Below are 22,950 nucleotides of genomic sequence, written 5' to 3' on the forward strand. Positions count from 1 at the left end.
TTCATATTCACAAAGCTTTATGAGGCATTTATTATTCCAGTGCCTGGATACTATGAGGCGAACCATCACCAGAGCAACCAGTTAAGGAATGGGTAAATAATTACCTGAATCCAAAACCCAGTAACAGTGAACAAGCATTGCACTAAATCACATTGTAGACAGTCAAGTAACTGAAAATAATTAAATTATAAGGTTGTACATTTGAAAATTTCTGAGTGGATTATTTCATCATCATCTGGGATGTTTCCCATGTATTTTTGGAGCAGTTGTTGGTTACCTTCACTCAAAGATAGCAATAAACTGTAAACGCAGAACTCAAGTTTTCTTCTCCGCACAAACAGCAAAGCAAAAATGAAATTGTACTCAAACAATACTTTTATGACCTCGAATTTAAAAAAACAAAACAACTTTTGGCATTTTCAGTCATTCAGTTCACAGTTTTCATGCTGTCCTCTTTCCGTCTCATTCAAGTTGTACCAGCAACATTGAGTCTTTTCTCCATTCTGGGATAAACACAAATGTGTTCAGTTCTCTCTTTTTTTGGTCCTAATTGCCAAAAATCAGTTCTGAGGTATTTCAATCAAGGTACTTGTGAGCAAGGTTCCAACCATTTTATGGTTTTGAATTCCTCTCATTGTCAAGATTTTCACATTCATTAAACGTCGTCAGAATTCAGCCTCCATCACACGGGAAGAACATTATTGCTGCTTTCTGAGTTGATTACATTAGGCGCCTCAGTTTGAATATCAGAGGCTGAGGTGGTATGGTTGCCCAAAGTGAAGGAAGTGTCTAAATTGGGTGGAAGAATATTGTACGACAGCGCTACAGACTGACGGATGGTCTCTTCATATGATGGCGGTGGCTGAGAAGAATGTTGGGGAAAAAACATGTGGGTTAAAAAATTTCTTTAGAGGTGATCTTGCATATTTATTTACAGCCTTTTTCATAATCTTTCATTACATCTCATTTTCTTAACCGCTTTATCCTCATTAATCCACGTGGCTTTTCTCCGGGTACTCCGGTTTCCTCCCACATTCCAAAGACATGCATGGTAGGCTGATTGGACACTCTAAAGCACATGTTTCAAAGTGGCGGCCTGGGGTCCAAATCTGGCCCACGGCATCATTTTGTGTGGCCCGGGAAAGTAAATCATGAGTGCCAACTTTCTGTTTTAGGATCAAATTAAAATGAAGAGTATAGATGTATATTAAATTTCCTGATTTCCCCCCTTTTAAATCAATAATTGTAATTTTTTAACCATTTTTTCTGTGTTTTTAGTTCAAAAATCATTTTGTAAAATCTAAAAATATGTATTAAAAAAGCTAAAATAAACATTGTTTTAGATCTATAAAAACTGAATATTCAGGGATTTTAATCCAGTTCTTTTAATCAATTTATAAAAAAAAAATCTAAATATTATATCTAAAATGGTCCGGCCCACATGGAATCGAGTTGACGTTAACGCGGCCCGCGTACCAATCCGAGTCTGACACCCCTGCTCTAAATTGACACTAGTTATGAGTGTGAGCGTGAATGCTTGTTTGTCTCCTTGTGCCCTGCGATTGGCCGGCCACCAATTCAGGGTGTCCCCCGCCTCCGGCCCGAAGTCAGCTGGGATAGGCTCCAGCACCCCCCGCGACCCTAGTGAGAATAAAGCGGTTCAGAAAATGAGATAAGATGAGATGAGTTTATCACTAGTAGACATTCAATCTTTTTGAACCGGGAGGGTGGCGGTGAATAAATGATCATTCATCTGCGGTCAGCCCTCCCACTCCAAAATGATTGGACATGTAGTACTATCAATGGCATCCAATGAGAAAAAGGAGAAAAGGTCAACGCTTCAAAAAAATGACACGGGTACAAAGCAAGGTATCTAGAACACTTGTGCAGGGTGCTTGTTTTAATTATATTTGATGTCCCTTTTTCTCATTACCTTGTTTGCTCAAGCGAGTCAAAAGCTCAGCAAAAGATCAACACAGTAAAACCTTGAAACGTGGCGGCCAAAAATAATTGTCCAATAAGTTAATAGTATGTTCGGTTTACTAGGCCCTGAATGCAATTTATCTTCAAATGAGCTCTCACTGTTATGTATACAATTCTTTATTATAGTGGGATTATACGTTTATCATGTCAATAAAAGGCTATGTTTAGAGTCCGTCATATAATAGTCGAGATAAAATTCATGATGAGTATCACAGTGGGACAGTTTTGACAAACAGTAATAATAAAATATTATGTTGTCGTATAGCATGTGTGGCTGTGCAAACTTTAATGTATCCTACCTCGGTTTCAATGGTTCCATTGAGGCCAAAGCGGTCTGCTATCATCATATGGATCTGCCTCTGGCGATCTTTTTTTCGGACACTCTCGTAGGAGGGCAGCCTGGCTAAGGGGGGCTCCAGAGAGGGCAGACTGTAGCTGGAGGGCAGGCCAACATAGAACAGCTGACTCTCCTGCACATATTGTCGCATGTAGGTATAAATAAAACAGCAGGGTGGTTATTAAGAAAGAGGGACACATTACACATGCTGTCGTGGGTCTTGGATGATTGGCCAAGAAATGATTTATATGATCGTTTGTACGTCAACAAAGTCAAAAGTGAAGCATGTAATTAGTATAGACGGGCGTATTTATTTAAGTGCTCATTTTGTGAATTAAAATAAGATCCCAAAGCCAGGAATGACATTCTGGTTTATTTATTTATGGTGTTGCTATGGCAGTGTATGAGGCAATGCAAAATTCGCCCTGTTTGGACAAAACACACATTCATTAGTTGTGTTCATTAGTTTGCGCAATGTATAACAGGATCTAATGCTAGAGCTATTTTCTAAATTCTGTGTTCACAAGTAAGGGGGACTTTTTGCAAGGCAACGTGCTCGTAACATAACATAAACAAATTCAAATGAACTTGGATTACGATGCAGACACTAAAAAATTAGTTTAATCTAACCTTACACTAAACTTAATTCTAATTTTGTTTTAAATTTTGTTACATTTCTTCTTCCGGGTTGGCTCTATTTGCCCTGCCTCCACCCTGACTTTCAGATGCAACCTATCGAGGGTTGTTTGCTTTTGTATTCCCTTCAAAATATTCCGAAATTGATGCACACAAATGTCCTCACAATAGGATAACGCACGACCACTTGCCAACGAGAAGTAGTATATACGCTATTCGCACTGACTAACGGGGAAAAAACATTGAAAAAATGCAATGCTCCGCCCAGTGCTCGTAGAGACATTACATGAGGGAGTTGCGACCAGAAAGACAGTACCCATGATGTTCTTATGAGCAGCTCTCGCGTCCGCTGTCTGCTCGTATGTCAAAATTTGTCTCGTATCTCAAGATAAATATTCGCTCAAAATTTTACTCGTATCTCAAATTGCTCGTATGTTGGGGCACTCATATGTCGAGGTACCACTGTATTGTAATTTGCAGATACGAATTGTAAAGCATTGTAACAACATCAGTGTTACTTAACTATTTTATTTTTTTAAATTTAAAACTATTTTTTTTACCTAGGTCTACAATGTCTTTTGTGTCTTGTGTCTGTCTTGCTACTGCAACCAAGGAAATTTCCCGAATATGGGATGAAATAAAGTTCTAATCTAATCTAATGATTTTGGCAAGGATAAATGTCTGTTCATGTGTCACCGGTAAAGCAAATCAGAAACACAATTTTAAATCTGGTTGCTGAGAAAATCATCAATTTTACTGTATGGTATTAAATCCAGATCTTACTCTAAAACTCATCATACTGTGCGTGGGTGAAAAATGAACAACTCCCAACTAAATTGCCATGTGCTTCCACTGCTCCAAAAACACTGTAACTCACTCACATCAGGATTGTCGGCATCTGGGATGTCTGTCTGCTCGAAACAAGATGATCCCACCAGTGTCTGTCTACTGCTGTAGTACTGAGGAGGGGCATCCTGTAAAACCAGCAACCATAAAAGTGTCTGAGACAAAACCATGATCCGTCAGGCAGTAAGTTTAATATAGCACTACCAAATGTGTCAATTAGTCCGATTGTTGCAACTTTTGGACCAATTTTCACGCCTTGTTTAATCATTGTGCGCAATGGCTGTTTTAGCAGTACTATAAATCAGCTAATCAATAAGACGACCACCCGCTGATTTCTTTTCCACATCCCATTTCCACCCCTTTTTACGACACCACCTGTCAACGTCGCACTGTTGGAGGTGTTGGCATCTTTGAGAGGGGGGGAAAGCCTCCGAGGAAAACGAGGTAATTGTCTTGACTCTAAATGAGTCTCCTTTGTTTGGGGTACAATATGACATCCTACTGTGTCATCAGGGTCCCTAGGCAACAAACCACACAGTGTGGCCTTTTCAGCATCTCTTCATTCCTCTTTTAACCACAGTAGGTACCGCTTAACGAGCACACTCCACTACACATTATGACCTTGTATGTCATTTGGGACGGCGTTACAACAATGTCAATATATTGCCTGACTAAATTTAGAGGGAGGATACAAGAGGGGATCTCAACAGTTTTTTTTTTAAATATCCAGTTAAGTTTGAACCATTTCATGCGCAGGTTTAAAAAAAAAACTTAAATGGTCATATCATGTATGGGAACTGGGATCTCAAACTTGGACACAAAAGGGCAAATTCAACCCGGGGGACCTTTTTATGACCTCTATTTAACATTGAATTGTTGGATTAGTGATACCCGCATGTATTTGCAATGGGCAAAAAAATATGTAAATAATTTGAATTTAAATTCATTTAAAAAAATTAAAGCTTGAAAAATTGGCCAGTGGAGGAGTGGTTAGCACATCAGCCTTACAGTTCTGGGGTGGGTTCCGACCTTCTAGTGTGGAGTTTCCATGTTCTCCCCGGGATTATGTGGGTTTTCTCCGATTACTCCGGTTTCGTCCCACATCCCAAAAAAACATGCTTAGTAGGCTGGTTGAACACTCTAAATTGTCCCTAAGTGTGAGTGTGAGCGTGAATAATTGTCCCTCTTATTGTGGTCTCTGATTGGCTGGCCACCAATTCAGGGTGTCCCTCACCTGGTGCCCATAGTTGACTGGGATAGGCTCCAGCACCCCCAGCGAACTTTATAAGATCAGTGGTACGGCAAATAAATGATAAAACTTTTAATACATTGCAAAAAAATATGAAGTACATAAAAACAAACAGAGCGACCCATGTGTATTTTTACGCTGAGAATTTTATTTAGTTTTTATTTCTTTTTTTTATATATATAAATCTCTTGTGACCTTACATCACTTAACTCTTTGGATGCCTTGATGTCAATATCAAACAATTGCTTCCTCAGTGCCCGAGTTGAAATGTATTGGACATCAATTCCCATCAACAGCTGTTTTAAATATCAATTTCTCCTAACTACTACGACACACTCTCTGAACTGCATTGACAAGAAATGAGTTAAGATAATGATAACTTTTAAATAGATGTACACTCTAGTGACCAGTGTCCCTGAAAGGTTTAAATGATTTAACTTCTCCCAAGCCACAATACATCCACTTACATTTTAAGTGACGCTCGCAAATGACCTTTGCCATGAGCATCACATCATTTCAGGGAGACAGAGATGACACTAAAAATGTGATGTCAGAGGTCATTTTCCCTCACTGCCTCATAGTTTCAAGAAGCAAAGAAAGAGAGAGAGAAAAGAAGAGTTGTTCCTTTGTCTCAGCCATTGACTCAGCTTGTGTGAAAAAGCACAACCGTGTAAAATCAGCATTGAAGCCGGGGGAGGATCCCAAGGGCAGTGTGCCTTTTTCACAAGCGCAAACTAAAAAGGAGACCCATTGTCTCCTTGTGTCCCCAACACCCACGTTGGAGTTTGTCCACTATTCATGGTGCAAAATGAAGCAGGGAAAGGTATGTGATGATGTAGTTGAAGACATGGAAATGTCTCACAGCAACACATTAGACAAGTGTGTTTGTTTCCCTTGCGAAATATCTATTCTTCTTAAACATATTAATAATAATGCTATAATTCATCTTCATTCAAACTGATAAAGCATCTGGAATGTACTTTATCTTAACTGTTTGCCATACAGCATGGACTCTTGACCAGCCTTATCAACCACATTCAGGTGAACTTGGCCACTTTGTTCTAGCGAAACGCTCTGTTAGTTGTATGGTTCAGTTAACAGAGGATCTTCTTAAAAACGGTTTCCTGTTAGTTGTGGTAAGGGAGTTGGAGCTATGACTCATGTCCCTGCAATAAGAAGATAACGGTTAAACCTTACCCTCTGGGACTCACAGGGGTGAGAAAGAACTCAGGAAGAGGAAGTAGAAAGAATGAAAACGGTACCCCTGGCTTGTTTACTTTCACTGGCACTATCATCAACAGCTTTATAAACTTATTATCTAAAATAGATAGTCCATGTAACGTTGTGATCATGTGCCTCATGTTCTTAAAAGAAATCCCAAACAAAAAAAGCCATTCTGTACTTTAAAAGGTCCCTGGTGTCCCATTTAATTTTGTTCATGCAATTGGTTGTGACAAATTCATTATCAGCCAATGATCATATCAGGTTTAATATATAATGTTTCACACTGCTCAGCAAATTGAATGAGGCACTTGATAATTGTGACACATTAGGATCACGTTTGGTTGTGGCTATTTTAAGTCCCATCTTGTAACAGAACATGCTGGCCACTTGACACGACAATTCAGCACAAAAGGCATTTATTCCCTTTTTTCTTGTTGTTCCAAGAGCTTACCGTATCTGCATGTGGTCCTTGATAGGAGCGCAATCTGCAACAACGACGATCCTTGCGGTAAATGATGGATAGGAGTACCACAATAACAACAAAGAACACCAGGGAGGAAACTGTGTGAGAGCAGGAGAAATAATAATAATAATAAAGGCTTCAACTAAGATAATCTCTTGTTACGAACCAAATGTATTCACAGGGCTCAAAATATTGTTGAGTAAATTGGAATTAAATTAAAAAGCGCATAGAGCGGGGCACAGGAGCACCACATAATTTTAATTGGCCCATAAAGCAAATATAGTATGTCCATATAATGTTTTTGTTAAGTATTAACAGAAAGTTGTGACTTTTACTGACTAAAACCAGTTTTACCAGCATTTCAACTTGTTTTACAACCATTTTCTTTCTTCAAGAGTTCAAAGAAATTTGAATCACTACATCCTTTCCCATTTTCCAATATCTTTTAATATCAAATTCAATTAATTGTAATTTTAAAAAAAATGTGCCATATTATGAGGATAGGATTATTTGGAAATGATGTGTGTTGACTGGTGTTTTCTTTGGCGTTCTCTTTCCATACTGAGTTTTTCTGCTTTTCTGTCTTAATGATTTGATTTGGTGATTCTTAAAATGATCCCATTTACTTTGATTTGCTTTGTACTTTGTGCTTTTGCTTTGTTGTTCTGTCTAATCACCCTCTTGCTACTGCCACAATGAAATTTCCTGAATACAGGATGAATAAAGTTATCCAATCCAATGATAAAAACATCAACTAAAATATCAATTTCAAAATTTATCATTGTAAAACTAAGTGAAAAAATTGTTTGGAAGCGACAGACGCGTCTTACAAAGGTACTCACAACAAGCGGCGACCACGGTGAGTTGATCCGATGTCAATTGAGAAGAGGGAATGGTTGGACTTGCAGTTGCGGACATTTCCGCTGTGTAAACAGTTAATGTAGCTTTCAAAGATGACCCTGAACTCATCATGTTTAACACCAAAGATGTCATCTTCCTAAAAGGGAGAATCCTCGCTGGCGCCGAGCTTCGCAGGTCTTCCACATGGTGTAATCCAACAGGCTGTCAATCCGCATGCTCTCCGCGAGCCGGATGGCCAAATGTCCGGCGGTCTGTAAACACACCGCCGCGTTTAGGAGCGGCTGAAGGCGAACTGACGTCACCGGGCCGTGGTCACATTTACAAACAGCTTACTGGTTTGTTGACTCCGAGAAAAAAAGTGCACCAGCATATGTTTTTCACGCGGAACACAGGGGGAAAAAACAGTCATTAGTTTGGCGTTCCAAATCTAACGATGAGATTAATGTCTTTCTTGTTTCCTCAACAGAGGCACCCCAGCCAGGAGGTCTGAATGTCTGAAGTGGTTTCTGATCACCCTGGAAACCACGCATGGAGATATAGGATTTCTTTAACTCAAACAAGGAGCTAAAGTGGGAAAAAAAGGAATCTTGGTTCACTAGGGTCGTGGGGGGTGCTGGAGCCTCTCCCAGCTGACTTCGTGCCAGAGGCAGGGGACACCCTGAATCGGTGGCCAGTCGATCACAGGGCACATAGAGACAAACAGCCATTCACACTCATACCTAGGGGCAATTTAAAGTGCCCAATCAACCTACCATACATGTCTTTGGTATGTGGGAGGAAACTGGAGTACCTGGAGAAAACCCACTAAGTCAGCTGGGATAGGCCCCAGCACCCCCTGCGACCCTAATGAGGATAAAGCGGTTCAGAAAATAGATGTGGATCATCAGAACATAGAAATAGATCAGAATATATATATATATATATATATATATATATATATATATATATATATGTATATATACATATACCTATATACATATATATACATAGATATATGTATATATATAGATATATGTATATATATATATATATATATATTTATATATATATATATATATATATATATATATATATATATATATACATATAGATGCTCTACATCTATTTTCTGAACCGCTTTATCCTCATTAGGGTCGCAGAGGGTGCTTCATAATTCTTCAGAAAACCAGCTCCCCTACAAAAGTAGGCTATAGGTGTAAAAAATGTTTTATATACATACATATATTTTGAAAAATTATATATATATATATATATATATATATATATATATATATATATATATATATACTCAAAATATGTATAATATACATACATATATTTTCTTTATATACATTGTATATAAAGAAAATTTTACACCTGTAGCCTACTTTTGCAGTACATGTCGTTACAGGGAAGCTGGTTTTCAGAAGAATTATGAAGTGTTATTTATAACCGTGCTTGTGAAGAAAAAGAGGAGGGGGGACGTTGAGGAGGAGCAACTTCCAAATGAAAAGCCACGTCAAAAAAAAAAAAAAGAACGGGTGCTCGCTCCTAATGCGCCATCCTCGCGCTATTTCAAGTTAGTCCGTTCAGAGTCGAAGAAAAGATGGTGGCCACCGCGAGAGTGCGGAAGCTCCTCCGACGATATAAACTAGCGATTGCAGTCGCTTTAATGATCCTCCTCGTTCAAGCTCTAGCCGTGTGGAGCCTGAAAAGTCTGGAAGACGGCGAGACGGCGGTAAGCAGCAGTCCGCTATTTCGCATAGAGTGAGACGGATCCCGTTTGGTATGTTTGCACCGCCGAGGGTTAGCTTAGACGTCACTTCAAATACAAAATAGCTAGCTGATGTTAGCTGAGAAGAAGCCTCGCTCATTATACCATCCTAACACTTAGTACTTAAATTGACGACAACAGACTAAACATATTGCTTACATTTAACAATCCCTCTATGTAGTTTAAAAGGAAAAATCATACTCTTCTGAGTCCAAAATTCCATCATCCTCATCAATCAAAAACACCATCAAGATAGTTACTTTGACTATTTCAAAACATACGATACATTGTTTTTAATGCGATCAAAGTGGCGCAACTGTTAAGCACCCGTAGTGGTGATTAGTTTCTGTTAATTATTTTCCCCCCATTAATATTTGTGTGGGCGAGTTGTTTGTACGTATGTGGTTTATGCGTTACAGTTTGGCGGCTTTACATTTTTGGGATGTTAAAATATTTCTGGGTTCGGTAAATGTTGGGGCAAAAATAAGTACATTTGATTTTTCAGTAGGTGTAAATGTTTGTTTTTATGTGCTCGGCAATTGGCTGGCGACCAGTCTAGGATGTTTCTTGTCATATAAAATGAATAAATGACTGTAAAGTGGTGAAATTACAAAAAAAAGAAAAGAAAAGGCACTCGTTTACATGTATGTATTTTAACTTTTAAATTCGTGGTATGGCTCATAAGGAATAACATTGGAAAATATGAATTGTTTATGGCTCTCTTCGTCAAAAAGGTTCCTGACCGGTCCTATACATTCCAACGTTGGCTGTCAAAGCTGAAAAATGGTTGAGTTGAATGAGTTCACTGATTTGAACCTTCTGATGTAAAGCTGGATTGTTTGCAGGAATCTCTAAATTCAATCACAAGAAAGACAATCACAAATGTATTTGTTTAATAATCAAATTGTCACTTGTAACTGATACCAAGCAGGGAGTTTGGGTGGCGATGAAATATCTCTCAGAAATGCAGATGCTCAATTTATTGGATTATTATTTTTTTGTCTACTTGGGATTTTTTGTAGTTGTTAGCCTTGATGAAAATGTTTTATTGCTCAATCGCAGTTGAGGTGGTCAAAATCTCTTTAAAGTGCGTTTAGTGCCCACCTTGCCGAATTACTTGGTCTCATCTCATTTTCTGAACCGCTTTATCCTCACTAGAGTCGCGGGGGGTGCTGGAGCCAATCCCAGCTGTCTCCGGGCCAGAGGTGGGGGACACCCTGAATCGGTGGCTAGCTGATCGCAGGGCACAAGGAGACGGACCACCATGCACACTCATGCATAGGGGCAATTTAGAGAGTCCAACTAGCCTACCATGCATGTCTTTGTAATGTGGGAGGAAACCAGAGTACCCAGAGTAAACCCACTGCAAACTCCACACAGGTGCACCGACCTGGACTTGAACCCAGGACCCCAGAGCTGTGAGGCTGACACGCTAACCACTCGCACCACTGGCCCGCTAGAATTACTTGGTTTATCATGAAAATGAAGTTGATTGATCAAGTTTTTTATTATAAGTGAATGAGCATGTATGATCATACAGTACAATATGACTTAAAACTTGTATTTATTTCTACACTGTTTAAAAAGTATGTGGTTTAAGTGTGTCCCTGAATTTGTTTTTCACACTCGCGTAATTATGGTGTGACCACTTTTTGGAAAACCCCTTATGTGTTTTCGGAGAAATTGCGCCAAGCATTTCGTCTTCTTTTTAAGAGCTGTTAAAATGAAAGATAATTGCCAATTACATATTTCAAATATTTACTAATTTTGATGATACTTTTTGTGTAGTCCGTTGATGTTTTCAAGGTGCACCTTTCAACTCTGTCATAAAATATGTAAAAAAAAAAAAAAACCTCAAATACTTGCATGTACATTGCAGGAGTACCCTTGTCCCATTTCCGCCGCGAATGCGATTCACACAAAATCGATATAAAATAAGCGTAGAACAATCTAAATCAAATGGTTATTATCCTGTTTTCACATTAATTTAAATATTGTGTTTTTGCAAACTATTCAAAAAGTACAGCATTATGAAAATATGTTTATCTTTGTGTTTGGGTCCTTCTACGTGCGTTTTACAGTAAGTAATTCCAACATGGGTCACGCCGAAGTCGCACTTGCAAGTTGTGCAATGTGCAAATGTCGGTCCTTTTGGAGACGGCTTCAACATGGGATATTTCGTCCAATACAAACCAATAAACTTCTGCTAGTGTCGGGGTTTCTAATTAGAAGTTTCATCCAAATTACCATCAATTTTTGGGGAATTTCTGGAATTTAGGGAGTAGTTGGCAGCCCTGACATTGTCTGCATGCAGTTACTACTTCTTAATTTGTGAAAATGTGAAAATATTTGGGAACTTGACCAATGTGTATTTCTCCCGTGTATTCGGGATAATGAGAAAAAGGGTGATAATGACTCGCATTCAATTTCCAATTTCTGGTCGTCATATTTCTTCAGTTCCAATGCCTTATGATGCTTATAACTCTCATGTGCTTAATTCGTATTTACATTTAGAAATGTTGAAAAAGAGATTTTGTATTTTATTTCATTTTTTGGCTCATCAGTTGAATTCTGTGGAGTTCAGCACTTCACTAATAAGTGCTGTGATGCCAACAGCTTGATGTTAATTCTTTAATGCTTTTGCTTTCCGACCAGGTGCACAAACGTTCAGTCATATGCACTGGAACGGAGACATCTAGTCAACCTGGCTATAATGAGAGAGCAGAGGAGGAATTTGGCTTTGTATGGCTGCTTCGTGTCATGCAAAGATTAATGACAAATGATGTACAGGAGGTCGCAAGGTTTTCTGGAGAATTTAAGCAAATACACATTTAAGGTCTTAGGCCATGGCTTTTTACTCGACTCGGCTCAAGAAATATGTGACATTGCTTCGTATATTAGAAGTAGAAAGATTATGCTTGGCATTGGGAAAGACATGTTAAACACTCAAATTTCAGGCTTAAGAATTGAAACTAATCCCTGTTCACTCATGCAGGTAAATTTAACTGGAATGTATCCATCGTTAAACAGCATGAACGTGTACCTTCATAATCTAATTATGGCGTGACATGCCTGACAATTCTAAGTCCAACACAATATCACGAAGTCGTCAGTGTGTGATATATTAAAAAGCTTTCTGTTGAGAAGGGAAGCAGTGAAAAGACGAAAAAGTTGTTATCAGTTTTGGCTAAGCTTTAGAGAATGGCTGATATGGCTCCTCACAATAATTGGAAAGCAAAGAGGCTGATTCGCTTGTATTTGAATCGGTACTTTTTTGACATGATGGCGTTAATTAAAAGCAGTGCAAATGCCTGATAAAGAAAATTGAAATTTTAGGAACATTAGGTTGTCTCTAGTTTGTGAATTTCCTCAGCAAAATGGAAATTATCTCACATTTACTGGTGTTAGAAGGCAAATTCTAGTACACCTTTCAAGCTTGTATAGAGAGAGCGTCAAAGGCAATTACAGTGTTCTCAAATAATTACATTTTCACTCATGATCTTTATCATAGTCTTGGTAGACTCTTCAAGTAACAATTTCTTTTGTTATCAGTCGATAATGCTCTTGTATGTTTCTATATTCTATGTGTATGTGGCCATCTTGTGTTTGTTGGCAGATAGTTTACTGGGAGACTAGTGTATTAATTTCCTCGCCCATTTCACAACCACATAACTCTGGTCTCTTGCCTACTTCCATCATCTTTGGGCAGTAGTCCCAGCATCTGTGACAGGCAAGGTCCTTGAGGCCATGACACATCAACAGTCAAATATCTCAGCCCATTTATTTGCTGTGCTTCCTCCTCTCCAAGCACACCACTACCACATGCAGTAATACCTTGAGATACAAGGTTAATGTGTCAATTTACTCGTATCTCAAATCAACGTTTCCCATAGAAATGAACTAAAAACAAATTAATTCGTTCCAACCCTCTGAGAAAAACACACCTAAAAACAGGATATTGGAATGGAAAAATATTTTTATTTGTTCTAATTCGCCATCTATTAACAGAGTAACAAATAACTAGTGGTAATGATGTTTAATACTAAAATTAGACGGATTTCGCGGAGGGGAGAGAGAGAGAGATTTTTTGCACGGCAACGCGCTCGTAACATAACAAACTAATTTAAATGAACTTGGATTACGATACAGACACTCAAAAATAAATGTAATCTAACCTTACACTAAACTTAATTCTAATTTAGTTTTACATTTTCATACCTTTCTTCTGCCGGGTTGGCTCTATTTGCCCCGCGGGCCTCCACCCTGACTTTCAGCTGCAGTTTTTAAAAGGAACCCATCGAGGGTTGTTTGCTTTTGTCTTCCCTTCAAAATATTCCCAAAATGATGCACACAAATGTCCTTGCAATAGTATAACGCACAACCACTTGCCAACTGGAAGTAGTATACTCCTCTCGTATTGGCGAGCAAGCAATGCCACTGACTAATGGGGGAAAACACTGGAAAAAATGCAACGCTCCACCCAGTGTTCGTAGAGACATTTACACGAGGGAGTTGCGACGAGATGATGTTCTCATAAGCAGCAGCTGTATGCTCGTATATCAAAATTTGTCTCGTATCTCAAGGTAAATATTTGCTAGAAATTTTACTCGTATATCAAATTGCGCGTATGTTGGGGCACTCGTATGTCAATGTAATACCGTATTTAGAAGGATATTTTGTGCTGCATATCTGAGTGTGCCAAAGCAAAGTGGCAAGTTGTCATGGTTTGTTTTTCTAGGTTTGAAAGATTTGTGCAGTAAATTATTGAACCAAAAGGAAATAGTATGTATTTGTTGTTTATTACACTAGGATGCCTTTTGCTGGAATGTGGTGCTCCTTGACTATTATTTTCAAGCTGTAAAAATGTTTGAGGTTTGCATGCTTTTTCCATGCTGGTGTGGAATGTGTGTGAACATGTCCTTCACCAGGGTATGTTTTTTCCACCTAGCAATCTTTATTTCAGGGGGTAGGGGGGAAGTTTTCTGCAGCTATTCATTTGGTTTGTCTTTCAACTATTTGGTAAAATTTCTTCAAAAATCAATGAGGGAATTCCAGTAACTCCTCACCACTTTGCAGATCGACGATCGCAGATTCACCACACCGCACCTTGGATCCACTAAATATACGTATATGAATAGTTTATAGTGTAGGAACAATAATACAAACCTGAAATGGGGAATGTTGGCATCACTCTCCATTTTGTAGTGAATGAATTTACCATAAGGGTTGTTAGCCTCAAAATACAGTACAATCTTTATTTTTTAAAATATTTAATGTTATTTCTTATTAGTGCAAGAACAGTGAACAGTATTGTAATGGGTGAGTTAACTAATGGTAGAGAGTTGGTTTTAAAAGTCCAAATATATTAAATAGACACCATAACAAAACTCCCTCCATTGCAATTAATCACCCATTGGAATTTATTAACCATGATAAATTAGTTTTTTCTGTAGTATTCTTTGTGGTGATGTCTTCTGCTGACTTGTTAGGTTTATCAGCCTCATCAAAAATCTGTGATCAATACGCCTCTGTGTTTTAGGGAAAAAATATATATTTTGTATATTTCACTTGACTGAGTTTAAGTCAATCCGTTTCTCTCCATAGAAAAAAACTCGAAGATCTAAACTGCCTGACAACAACCAGGACCCGCTGAAGGGTGCCACCATTTTCGGGAGACACAACCAGTGGCCTAAGAGTTACAAGGGCTTATCGAGCAGCAGGCTGATAAGGAACGGGTACACAGCAACCAGTCCACCAAGACTGGGGACCAGCCAACTACAGGGAAAGCCAGGCATCATGCAGAAGAATCCCCTCGAGCAGGGACAAATGGGAAAAGGCTTGGACGGAGTGGCACCTCATGACCCATCAAGTAACTTGAATGATATCAAAGGCGGTGCCGCCGCATTTCCAGGCGAGCCAGGCAGTGTGGACGGGGCTCAGCAGGCCTCCAGCACTGATTTTGAGGCCAAATGTAATATCATAAGCAAGGATGCCCTGTCGGCTCTACGACGTGCGACTACACAGCAGTGTAAACAGGATATCGCCGACATAGTGTGCCTGCATGAAGCTGGAGTCCTCATGCCACATGCCTTGCCACAGTTCTGCCCTCAGATCAGTGAGAAGCCTTTACACTTTGCACTTATATCTGGGTGATTTGGGATGGGAGAAAGCTTGCAAGCACCATTTTAACGTACCGTATTTTCACGACAATAAGGCGCACCGCATTATAGGGCGCACCCTCAATGAATAAGACATTTTAATTTTTTTTCCATATATAAAGCACACTGGATTATAAGGCGCCCTGTCTATTTTAGAGAAAATTTAAGACTTAAGTGCGCCTTATAGTCGTGAAAATACAGTATTTGTTACGAGTGTTGCACTTGTATCGGTATCGATACGGCACTAAAATGATGGTTTAAGTCGGATGTGTTATCGCTGCTAGTTTTCCCACTTCGAAATGGATTGGCTGTGTAGCGCTATCAATGGCAGCCAGTGAGTTAAGTGAGAGTTACGTTTATTATTGACAGGGGAAAAAAGAATAATTGAATTTTTACATTTACTTAAAAAACCACACAGAAACACATGGTATTGGTCGACATCACGCAGCTATGAGTCAGTATCAAGAGACAAAAAATAGTGTTGGTGCAACACAATGGGCAATTAGTAATGTGTTTACAAAAAAATGATGGATGTTTCCTAAGTCCTTGTCTGTGTCCATTGAGGGGATTGGCACTCAAGCATTTAATTTAGTGAAGAGTATGCTGTAAACTTGGAATGCAGGGGATTCCCGTTCCAGACTCACTTGCAAAGAGTCCAAAAATTCTAATCCTTACCCTGCTATCAAATGCAGAAAACACATTACTAAGTTGATTTAAAAAAAAATATTTTGTGACTATATTATTTATATTTTAACACATAATGATTCCCTGTCACTCACACTGTTAGTTTTTATTTTGAATGAACAAACAAATCACAGTTTATACTGTATTTAAACAGTAAAAAGTAGCTCTCTACATTTATACCTGACTTCAAATATTGGAAATGCTTAAAGTATCTGGAATGTAGTGGAGTACCAAAAGATTAAGTGTGCTATAGTTCATATAATACCTAATTACCTAGAGTTACCTGCATTTGGCTCCAGTTGACCTTCGACCTTAGTGGCTGTAGGAAGTACCAAGCCATGTTTGGTTGGTTGATTCCAATGTTTTAATTTTTGCATACGCTCTCACTGCAAAAAAAAAAATACAAAACCATACTTTGCATCACTGCAAAATGGCAGCCAATCCTGACTCTTTGAACACAATGAATTTGAATGAATTCTGATGTGAAGACATAATATGTTTTTCATAGTTGTTGTTTTCTTTCATTATTATAGCTCAGTCACTTGCCACTTTTTATGTCCTTCCTAAATAGATACGTCAAGTCCTGTTCAGGCTTTTGACGTTGAGCTGGACAACAGCCTGTCCGACGAAGAGACACCTGTCCGGCTGGCTTTTGTCTTGATGATTCATGGCCGCGCTGTACGACAGATCAAGCGTACTATTAAAGCTATCTACCACTCGGATCACTTCTACTACATCCACGTAGACCAGGTAAGAGGACTGAAGTCTTTAGTGTCTTAAGAAACAGTACAAAATAGATAAGGATTTCCCCGCTCTAGTTTTACAGTATTGCTTGACGTTGCCTTGACAAAAAAATGTGTTTACCTTCCCACTGACATTATGTAGGTTGCATTTACCCTCCACGTCTGACAGGAAGGTTGATGGGATTAGAATAAAGAGACGTTATTCTTAGCAGATGGATTTAGTGAACGGCACCATGTGTTGTCGGAATTCCAAAGGCAAAACATGTTTCGATTTAGATTAGATGAAGAAAAAGGAGAATTGCAAGGATCATTTGAGTCTTTTTTTAAAATTTCGAAGTATGGTTAGTTTCTAATAATGTAAAGACAGCATGTGAAGGCTACTGTCATTTGTCAACCTGCCTTAGCACATGTACATCAATTTGCTTTTTTTGGGCGTGATGGACTGCAAGCTATGCGCTAGTATAATATTTGAACAGGTTCAAAGGAAAAAGGCATTCTGAACAGTCAAACAAAAGGATCGGATATTACAAAGTAATGGATTGTGGATTAAGACCTAAGGTCTGAATTTAGCTAAAATGAAATGTGTTAGTGAGACAACTAAGTGTGCTCATTACAAAAACACAACTTTCATGTAATGATTTGATGTGGTGTTCTTGATCATTCTAGAGGTCAAACTACTTGTATCGGGAGGTCTTTAAAATAGCCCAGCAGTACCCAAATGTGCGTGTGACACCCTGGAGAATGGTGACCATGTGGGGCGGTATCACCCTGCTAAAGGCGTACCTCCGCTGCATGGAGGAACTCCTCGCCATGCCGGATTTGAAATGGGATTTTTTCATTAATCTCAGTGGCACAGACTTTCCCACCAGGTTAGTTAGCTAATTCAATCAAATCAATTTAGAGCAATTTAGCTCTCTGATGTAATCCGTTATTTTCCGAAAGTCTCTATAAAATATTTTTGCATTTATGAGATGTTTTCTTGCACCCTAATGATTTGAGTGTTACATGTTGAGATTGTATTTAACTTTTGAAATATGAAATTGGTCCAAAAACATAATTAAATTGTTTTGGGTTTGGCATTCAAGGCTGAAATTTTCAATGCCAGACAACTTGTATTACTTGCACGTTTAAAAGAATCCCATTTTGTGAGTTCTTCATTCTCATACGTAATACTTTTCCTTTTTTTTCTTGCACCCCAGGACAATTGGTGAGCTCGTTGACTTCTTAGGACAGGACAGAGACAAGAACTTCCTTAAGGCCCATGGCAGAGAGACTAGCCGGTGAGGATTCTTTCTATGAAATCTGAAAGTTTATGAGTTGATGTGAGGGGTAAATCCCCAACATCAAAATAATCTTCAAGCAGAGGAGGCACCAAGCATGTAATAGTTTTAGACTCCGTCGGCCTTCTCGGAGTGGTCGAGTGGCAGGCTGCTTTCCACGACCGTCGCGGCTCGCTAGCTTCTTTGTCTCGTTCGCCCCCACCTTTCCGAAAAGGGGGGGAGCGGACGGACAGAGCCCACGTCGATCTGGTAGCTCTGCTTTGCCAAAAGCACACCCGAAAAGGGGACCGCGAGCACTTTTATTCAAGGTAGGCGGAGACAATCTTTAGGCGGGAACAACAAGGGGAGGCGCTATATACAAAGTGATGACAGGCCTTGACCAGTAGGTGTCACTAAAATTCTATTCTAGATGCTAACGCTAAGAATACAAGAGAAATACATTCCATATTCCACAGTTGAATTCACAAATTGAAAAGAAAAGTCCATACCTTATTTGGCATGTAAAAATGTAAAATAAGTGAATTCATGAGTGACATGTGCATTCTGAATAATTATTACTTAAAGAACCAATTAATGAATAAAGGAAAGTTTTTCCCCAAAGGCATTTTCAAATGAAATCTTTTGAAATTTATTTTAAAAAGACCACTACCTTTTGTGAATCAAACATTGCTGCTTGTTTTGTGTTGAAGGTTTATCAATAAGCAGGGGATTGATCGTGTCTTCTACGAGTGTGACAACCACATGTGGCGTGTTGGAGTGCGCAGCATTCCAGAAGGCCTGGAAATCTCTGGCGGCTCCGATTGGTTTGTACTCAACCGCCAATTTGTGGATTATGTCGTCAACTCTCAAGATGACATGGTGACTGGACTGAAGCTGTTCTACTCCTATACTTTGCTCCCTGCTGAGGTGAGAAGGTTTTAAAGTTCAAACACTCAGGTCAAAATACTGTTATTTTACTAAGTTTGTCTTTCTGTCCTGTTCTCAGTCTTTCTTCCACACCGCACTTTTGAACAGTCACTTGTGTCACAGCTTAGTCGACAACAATCTTCGTATGACCAACTGGGTTCGCAAACTAGGCTGTAAGTGCCAGTACAGACACATTGTGGATTGGTGTGGCTGCTCTCCTAACGACTTGAAACCTCGCGACCTCATTCGTATCCAGGTAATTGAATTGCTGTAAAGCCGCTGCCTTTGTTGCACATTCTTCTTTTTTATTAAATGTTCTTTTACATGTATTTTTTTAACCTTGCAGAAAGTGAACCGACCGACATTCTTTGCACGCAAGTTTGAGTCATCAGTTAACCAAGAAGCAATTGAGATCCTGGACACTCACCTGTATGGCCAGTACGCACCAGGAACTGTTGCCATCAAGGCGTACTGGGAGAACACGTATGAGCAGTTGGACGGTTTGCACTCGCTCAGTGACGTGGCACTCACTGCTTACACTTCTTTGGTTCGCTTGGGTCTGAAAAGTCTTGCGACATCTCCAACCTGCAGGTGCAGATACTTTTACATTAATTAAAATCGTACATTAGACCTCAATTTTTTTTTTTACCGATCAGCTCATATCCGCCTATTTACACGTGCCATTTTCCACCTTTAATCCAGCTTTGAACCGAAAGGCTACCCTTCAGCAGTGAACATGTACTTCTATGATGACCAGTTTAAAGGGTTCTTAATACAACAAGAGATTCAGACCGTGGGCTCAAAAGAAAAGGAGTCAATAGAGATATGGTTTATGCCCCAGGTTAAGTTGAAATTTGAAAGGCATCGTCAGGAATTTGAAAGGCTGAGAAATGCAGAGGTAAGTACATTTTAAGGAAATCCTTACAATTGCTCGGCTATTAAAGATGTTTTTTTTAAACGAGCCATTCGGAGAGAGTGCTCTTGAATGCAAACAATAAAATATGTATTCGTCATATAAAATCTTATTATATTCTCTACTCTAACAGGTTGGCACAGAATGGGACCCAAAAGAAAGACTGTTTCGTAATTTTGGTGGGATCATTGGTCCTTTTGACGAACTATCCTCGCTGCAGAGTTGGGGTCGCGGGCCCAACTTGACAGTTACGATGGTGTGGATTGATCCCGCCCTGGTAGTGGCAACCTCTTATGACGTCAAAGTGCCAAAGGATTCAGAATTTAGCATGCATAAGCCACCGCTGAAGCAACCCCTGCGGCCTGGCATTTGGTCATTACGTATATACCAAGAGTTGGAGCAGATGGCAGAATTGCAATTCCTTGTCCTTCCTTTGAACTTTAAAAAGAAGGCACCACTTTCCAAAGGTACGGTTTAAAAAAAAATATATATCTATCTATATATATATATATATATATATATATATATATATATATATATATATATATATATATATATATATATATATATATATATATATATATATATATATATATATATTTCTTCATATGTATTTATATTTATTATTATAAAAAAATAATTTTCTTCTTTGTCCACAAATATGAATCCAAACCTTCAGATGAGGACAGTTGGATGCATGCAGGTCCATTAGAAAATTTTTACATGGAAAAGAGCTACAAACACCTGAATTCCATCCTGCAACTGCCACCTCAGGAACCTGCCATGCTGGAAGCTCAACAAAATGCCCAATTGGTGGGCCCCGCCCTTGAAGCGTGGATTGATCACTGTATGGAAAACTTCTGGATTATTGGTGGTTCTTGCACCACCCAAAATTCATCCTGCGCAGCCTTGCCGCCCTGCTCCAAAACATCATGGAGCTCCCTGTCCCCGGACCCCAAGTCGGAACTAGGCCCAGTCAAAAGTGACGGGAGAATCAGGTAACCCCAGGGGCTTGGTCTAGATCAGGGGTTGGGAACCTTTTTGACGGAGAGAACCATAAACAATTCATATTTTCAAATGTTATTCCTTGAGAGCCATACTCAGAATTTCAAAGGAAAAATACACTAAAATATGTGCTAAAGTGGTACCTCGAGATACAAGCTTAATGCATTCCGGGACTAAGCTCGTATGTCGATTTACTCGTTACTCAAATGAAGAAATAGTAGTACTGAGCTCTCTCAACAGCGGTTCCCATATTTTACCTCACAATTTAGCGGAAGGCCGTATGCACCTATCAAAAGAGCCAAATATGGCTACCGAGCCTTAGGTTCCCTATCCCTGGTCTAGATTGTGGGAGTCAACGCAGACAGACGTAAAGGAAGGAGCAGGCCTGTTTTGGACACTTGGAAACAGCAACGAGAGTTTTTAAGGCCACGTGTGTGGGAGGTTTGGCTCAAAGCTGAAGGTCGCAAGAACAACATGAACTCTTGCACTGAAGAGCCACCATGTTCTCGGAAGAAATGAGGTGCGAGAGGTCAATGCTGGAAATTTGCACAATGACGACTGCAAGCCCAGAGACTTTTCTTGGTTTTCAGGATGGCATTAATGCCTGATGCTTAGTTTTGTTGTCGTTGCTGAAAGCAGCTATATATGGTTTTAACGGTAGATGGGTGTTTAGAATACAAAACAAAAAAATCACCTCAACTTTGGAGTCAGGATGCAATTTGAACTTGTTTTGTCAAGGCAGAATTAAATTTACGGATCATCTTGTGCTTATTTTGAAGCATTTTATAATGGACATGCAAAACCGTTGCACTACACTGTTACAAACTGTCATGCAAAATTTAGGTGATTACAGTAGGCACGAGGAGAAGCCAGATGTCAATTAGTTTTTTTGTTTGCATTTTCGCACGTAATTATTGAATGACTGGTTCAACAATTTTATTGCATTTTTTTGCAATGCATTCATTTTAAAGTTGCAAAATGTCAAGAGGTGTTTGCTGTAGATGCCAAAAGAGAAATGCTGGTAAAACAAACTTTCTGTAACCACTGCTGCTTGGTTCTCATTTTGAAGTACTTTTTGGAAGGGGAAATTTGTTGTTACATATCATACCTCTGGTGTATTAGTGAATATGGATTTTTTTTTAGCATGGGTCTACTTTCCAGTCCAAGTCCTACGAACAAAATTGGCAGATACTGTATGTTGTGTATTTTTGGGAAATATTTCCATATATCTAAGCTGCCTTTTACTTAGCTGAGATGACTTGTTTACTGAAAAGATCCAGGATGTGCAATTTCTGCCTGTTCTAGTCTGCATCTAAGTTTGCAATATTAACACATTTAATGTGAGGCATTTTATGTTTTTAAAAATGGTGATTTTTAAATGGTTTTTTTTTATTTCAAGTGACCTTGTACATCTTGCACAGTACAGTTGCTTCAATGAAGCCCTATGTCTGTTTAGAAAGAGAACTGCAGATGTTATTTTTATACTGTATACTGTTTGAGAAGTAGTGTGTCCATAAGTCTTGGGATTTTAAACTAGCATTAAAATGTGGTCTACTTATATTTTGTTTTCTAAGTGGTGATAAAGGGGATGAATTTCCTGCCCTTGCTGCTGTCGTAAGGTAAGGAGGTGTTGGGGTGGGCTTGACAATGTGTTTGGTCTCCAAAGAAAACGAAGGAATCAATAAAAAATGGACAATGGAGAGTAACGTGTGGCTGTCTATTATTGCATCAGTGGGGGCGCTCACAATGTTTTTAAAGAGAATGCAGTGGTACCTCGACATACGATCGTAATCCGTTCCGAGACTGAGATCGTATGACGAGATTCTCGTAACTCGAGCGTACGTTTCCCATTGAAATGAATGGAAAACTAATTAATTCGTTCCAACCCTCTGAAAAAACACCAAAAACA

General features: G+C 39.1%; 2 protein-coding genes across 2 annotated transcripts; one reads left to right on the forward strand and one right to left on the reverse strand.

Moving 5' to 3' along the window:
- On the reverse strand, nucleotides 1-19,856 carry LOC144088841 (uncharacterized). The gene is made up of 7 exons (XM_077619527.1): nucleotides 19,551-19,856; nucleotides 16,478-16,580; nucleotides 7,581-7,850; nucleotides 6,727-6,836; nucleotides 3,838-3,930; nucleotides 2,283-2,453; nucleotides 1-862 (listed from the first exon to the last, which is right to left on the reverse strand). Exons 3-7 carry the CDS (start codon nucleotides 7,729-7,731, stop codon nucleotides 683-685), a joined length of 705 nt encoding a protein of 234 aa, XP_077475653.1. The 5' UTR covers nucleotides 7,732-7,850; nucleotides 16,478-16,580; nucleotides 19,551-19,856; the 3' UTR covers nucleotides 1-682.
- xylt2 (xylosyltransferase II) lies at nucleotides 9,087-22,741 on the forward strand. Its single transcript, XM_077619523.1, has 11 exons — nucleotides 9,087-9,316; nucleotides 14,957-15,467; nucleotides 16,766-16,944; nucleotides 17,604-17,806; nucleotides 18,137-18,217; nucleotides 18,907-19,123; nucleotides 19,203-19,379; nucleotides 19,470-19,714; nucleotides 19,826-20,021; nucleotides 20,170-20,503; nucleotides 20,716-22,741. The coding sequence occupies exons 1-11, from the start codon at nucleotides 9,185-9,187 to the stop codon at nucleotides 21,036-21,038; spliced, it is 2,598 nt and encodes an 865-aa protein (XP_077475649.1). The 5' UTR covers nucleotides 9,087-9,184; the 3' UTR covers nucleotides 21,039-22,741.
- Nucleotides 22,742-22,950: the final 209 nt, after the last annotated feature.

This window comes from Stigmatopora argus, chromosome 14 (assembly GCF_051989625.1).
Source record: "Stigmatopora argus isolate UIUO_Sarg chromosome 14, RoL_Sarg_1.0, whole genome shotgun sequence".
In the NCBI taxonomy this organism is placed as follows: Eukaryota; Metazoa; Chordata; class Actinopteri; order Syngnathiformes; family Syngnathidae; genus Stigmatopora; species Stigmatopora argus.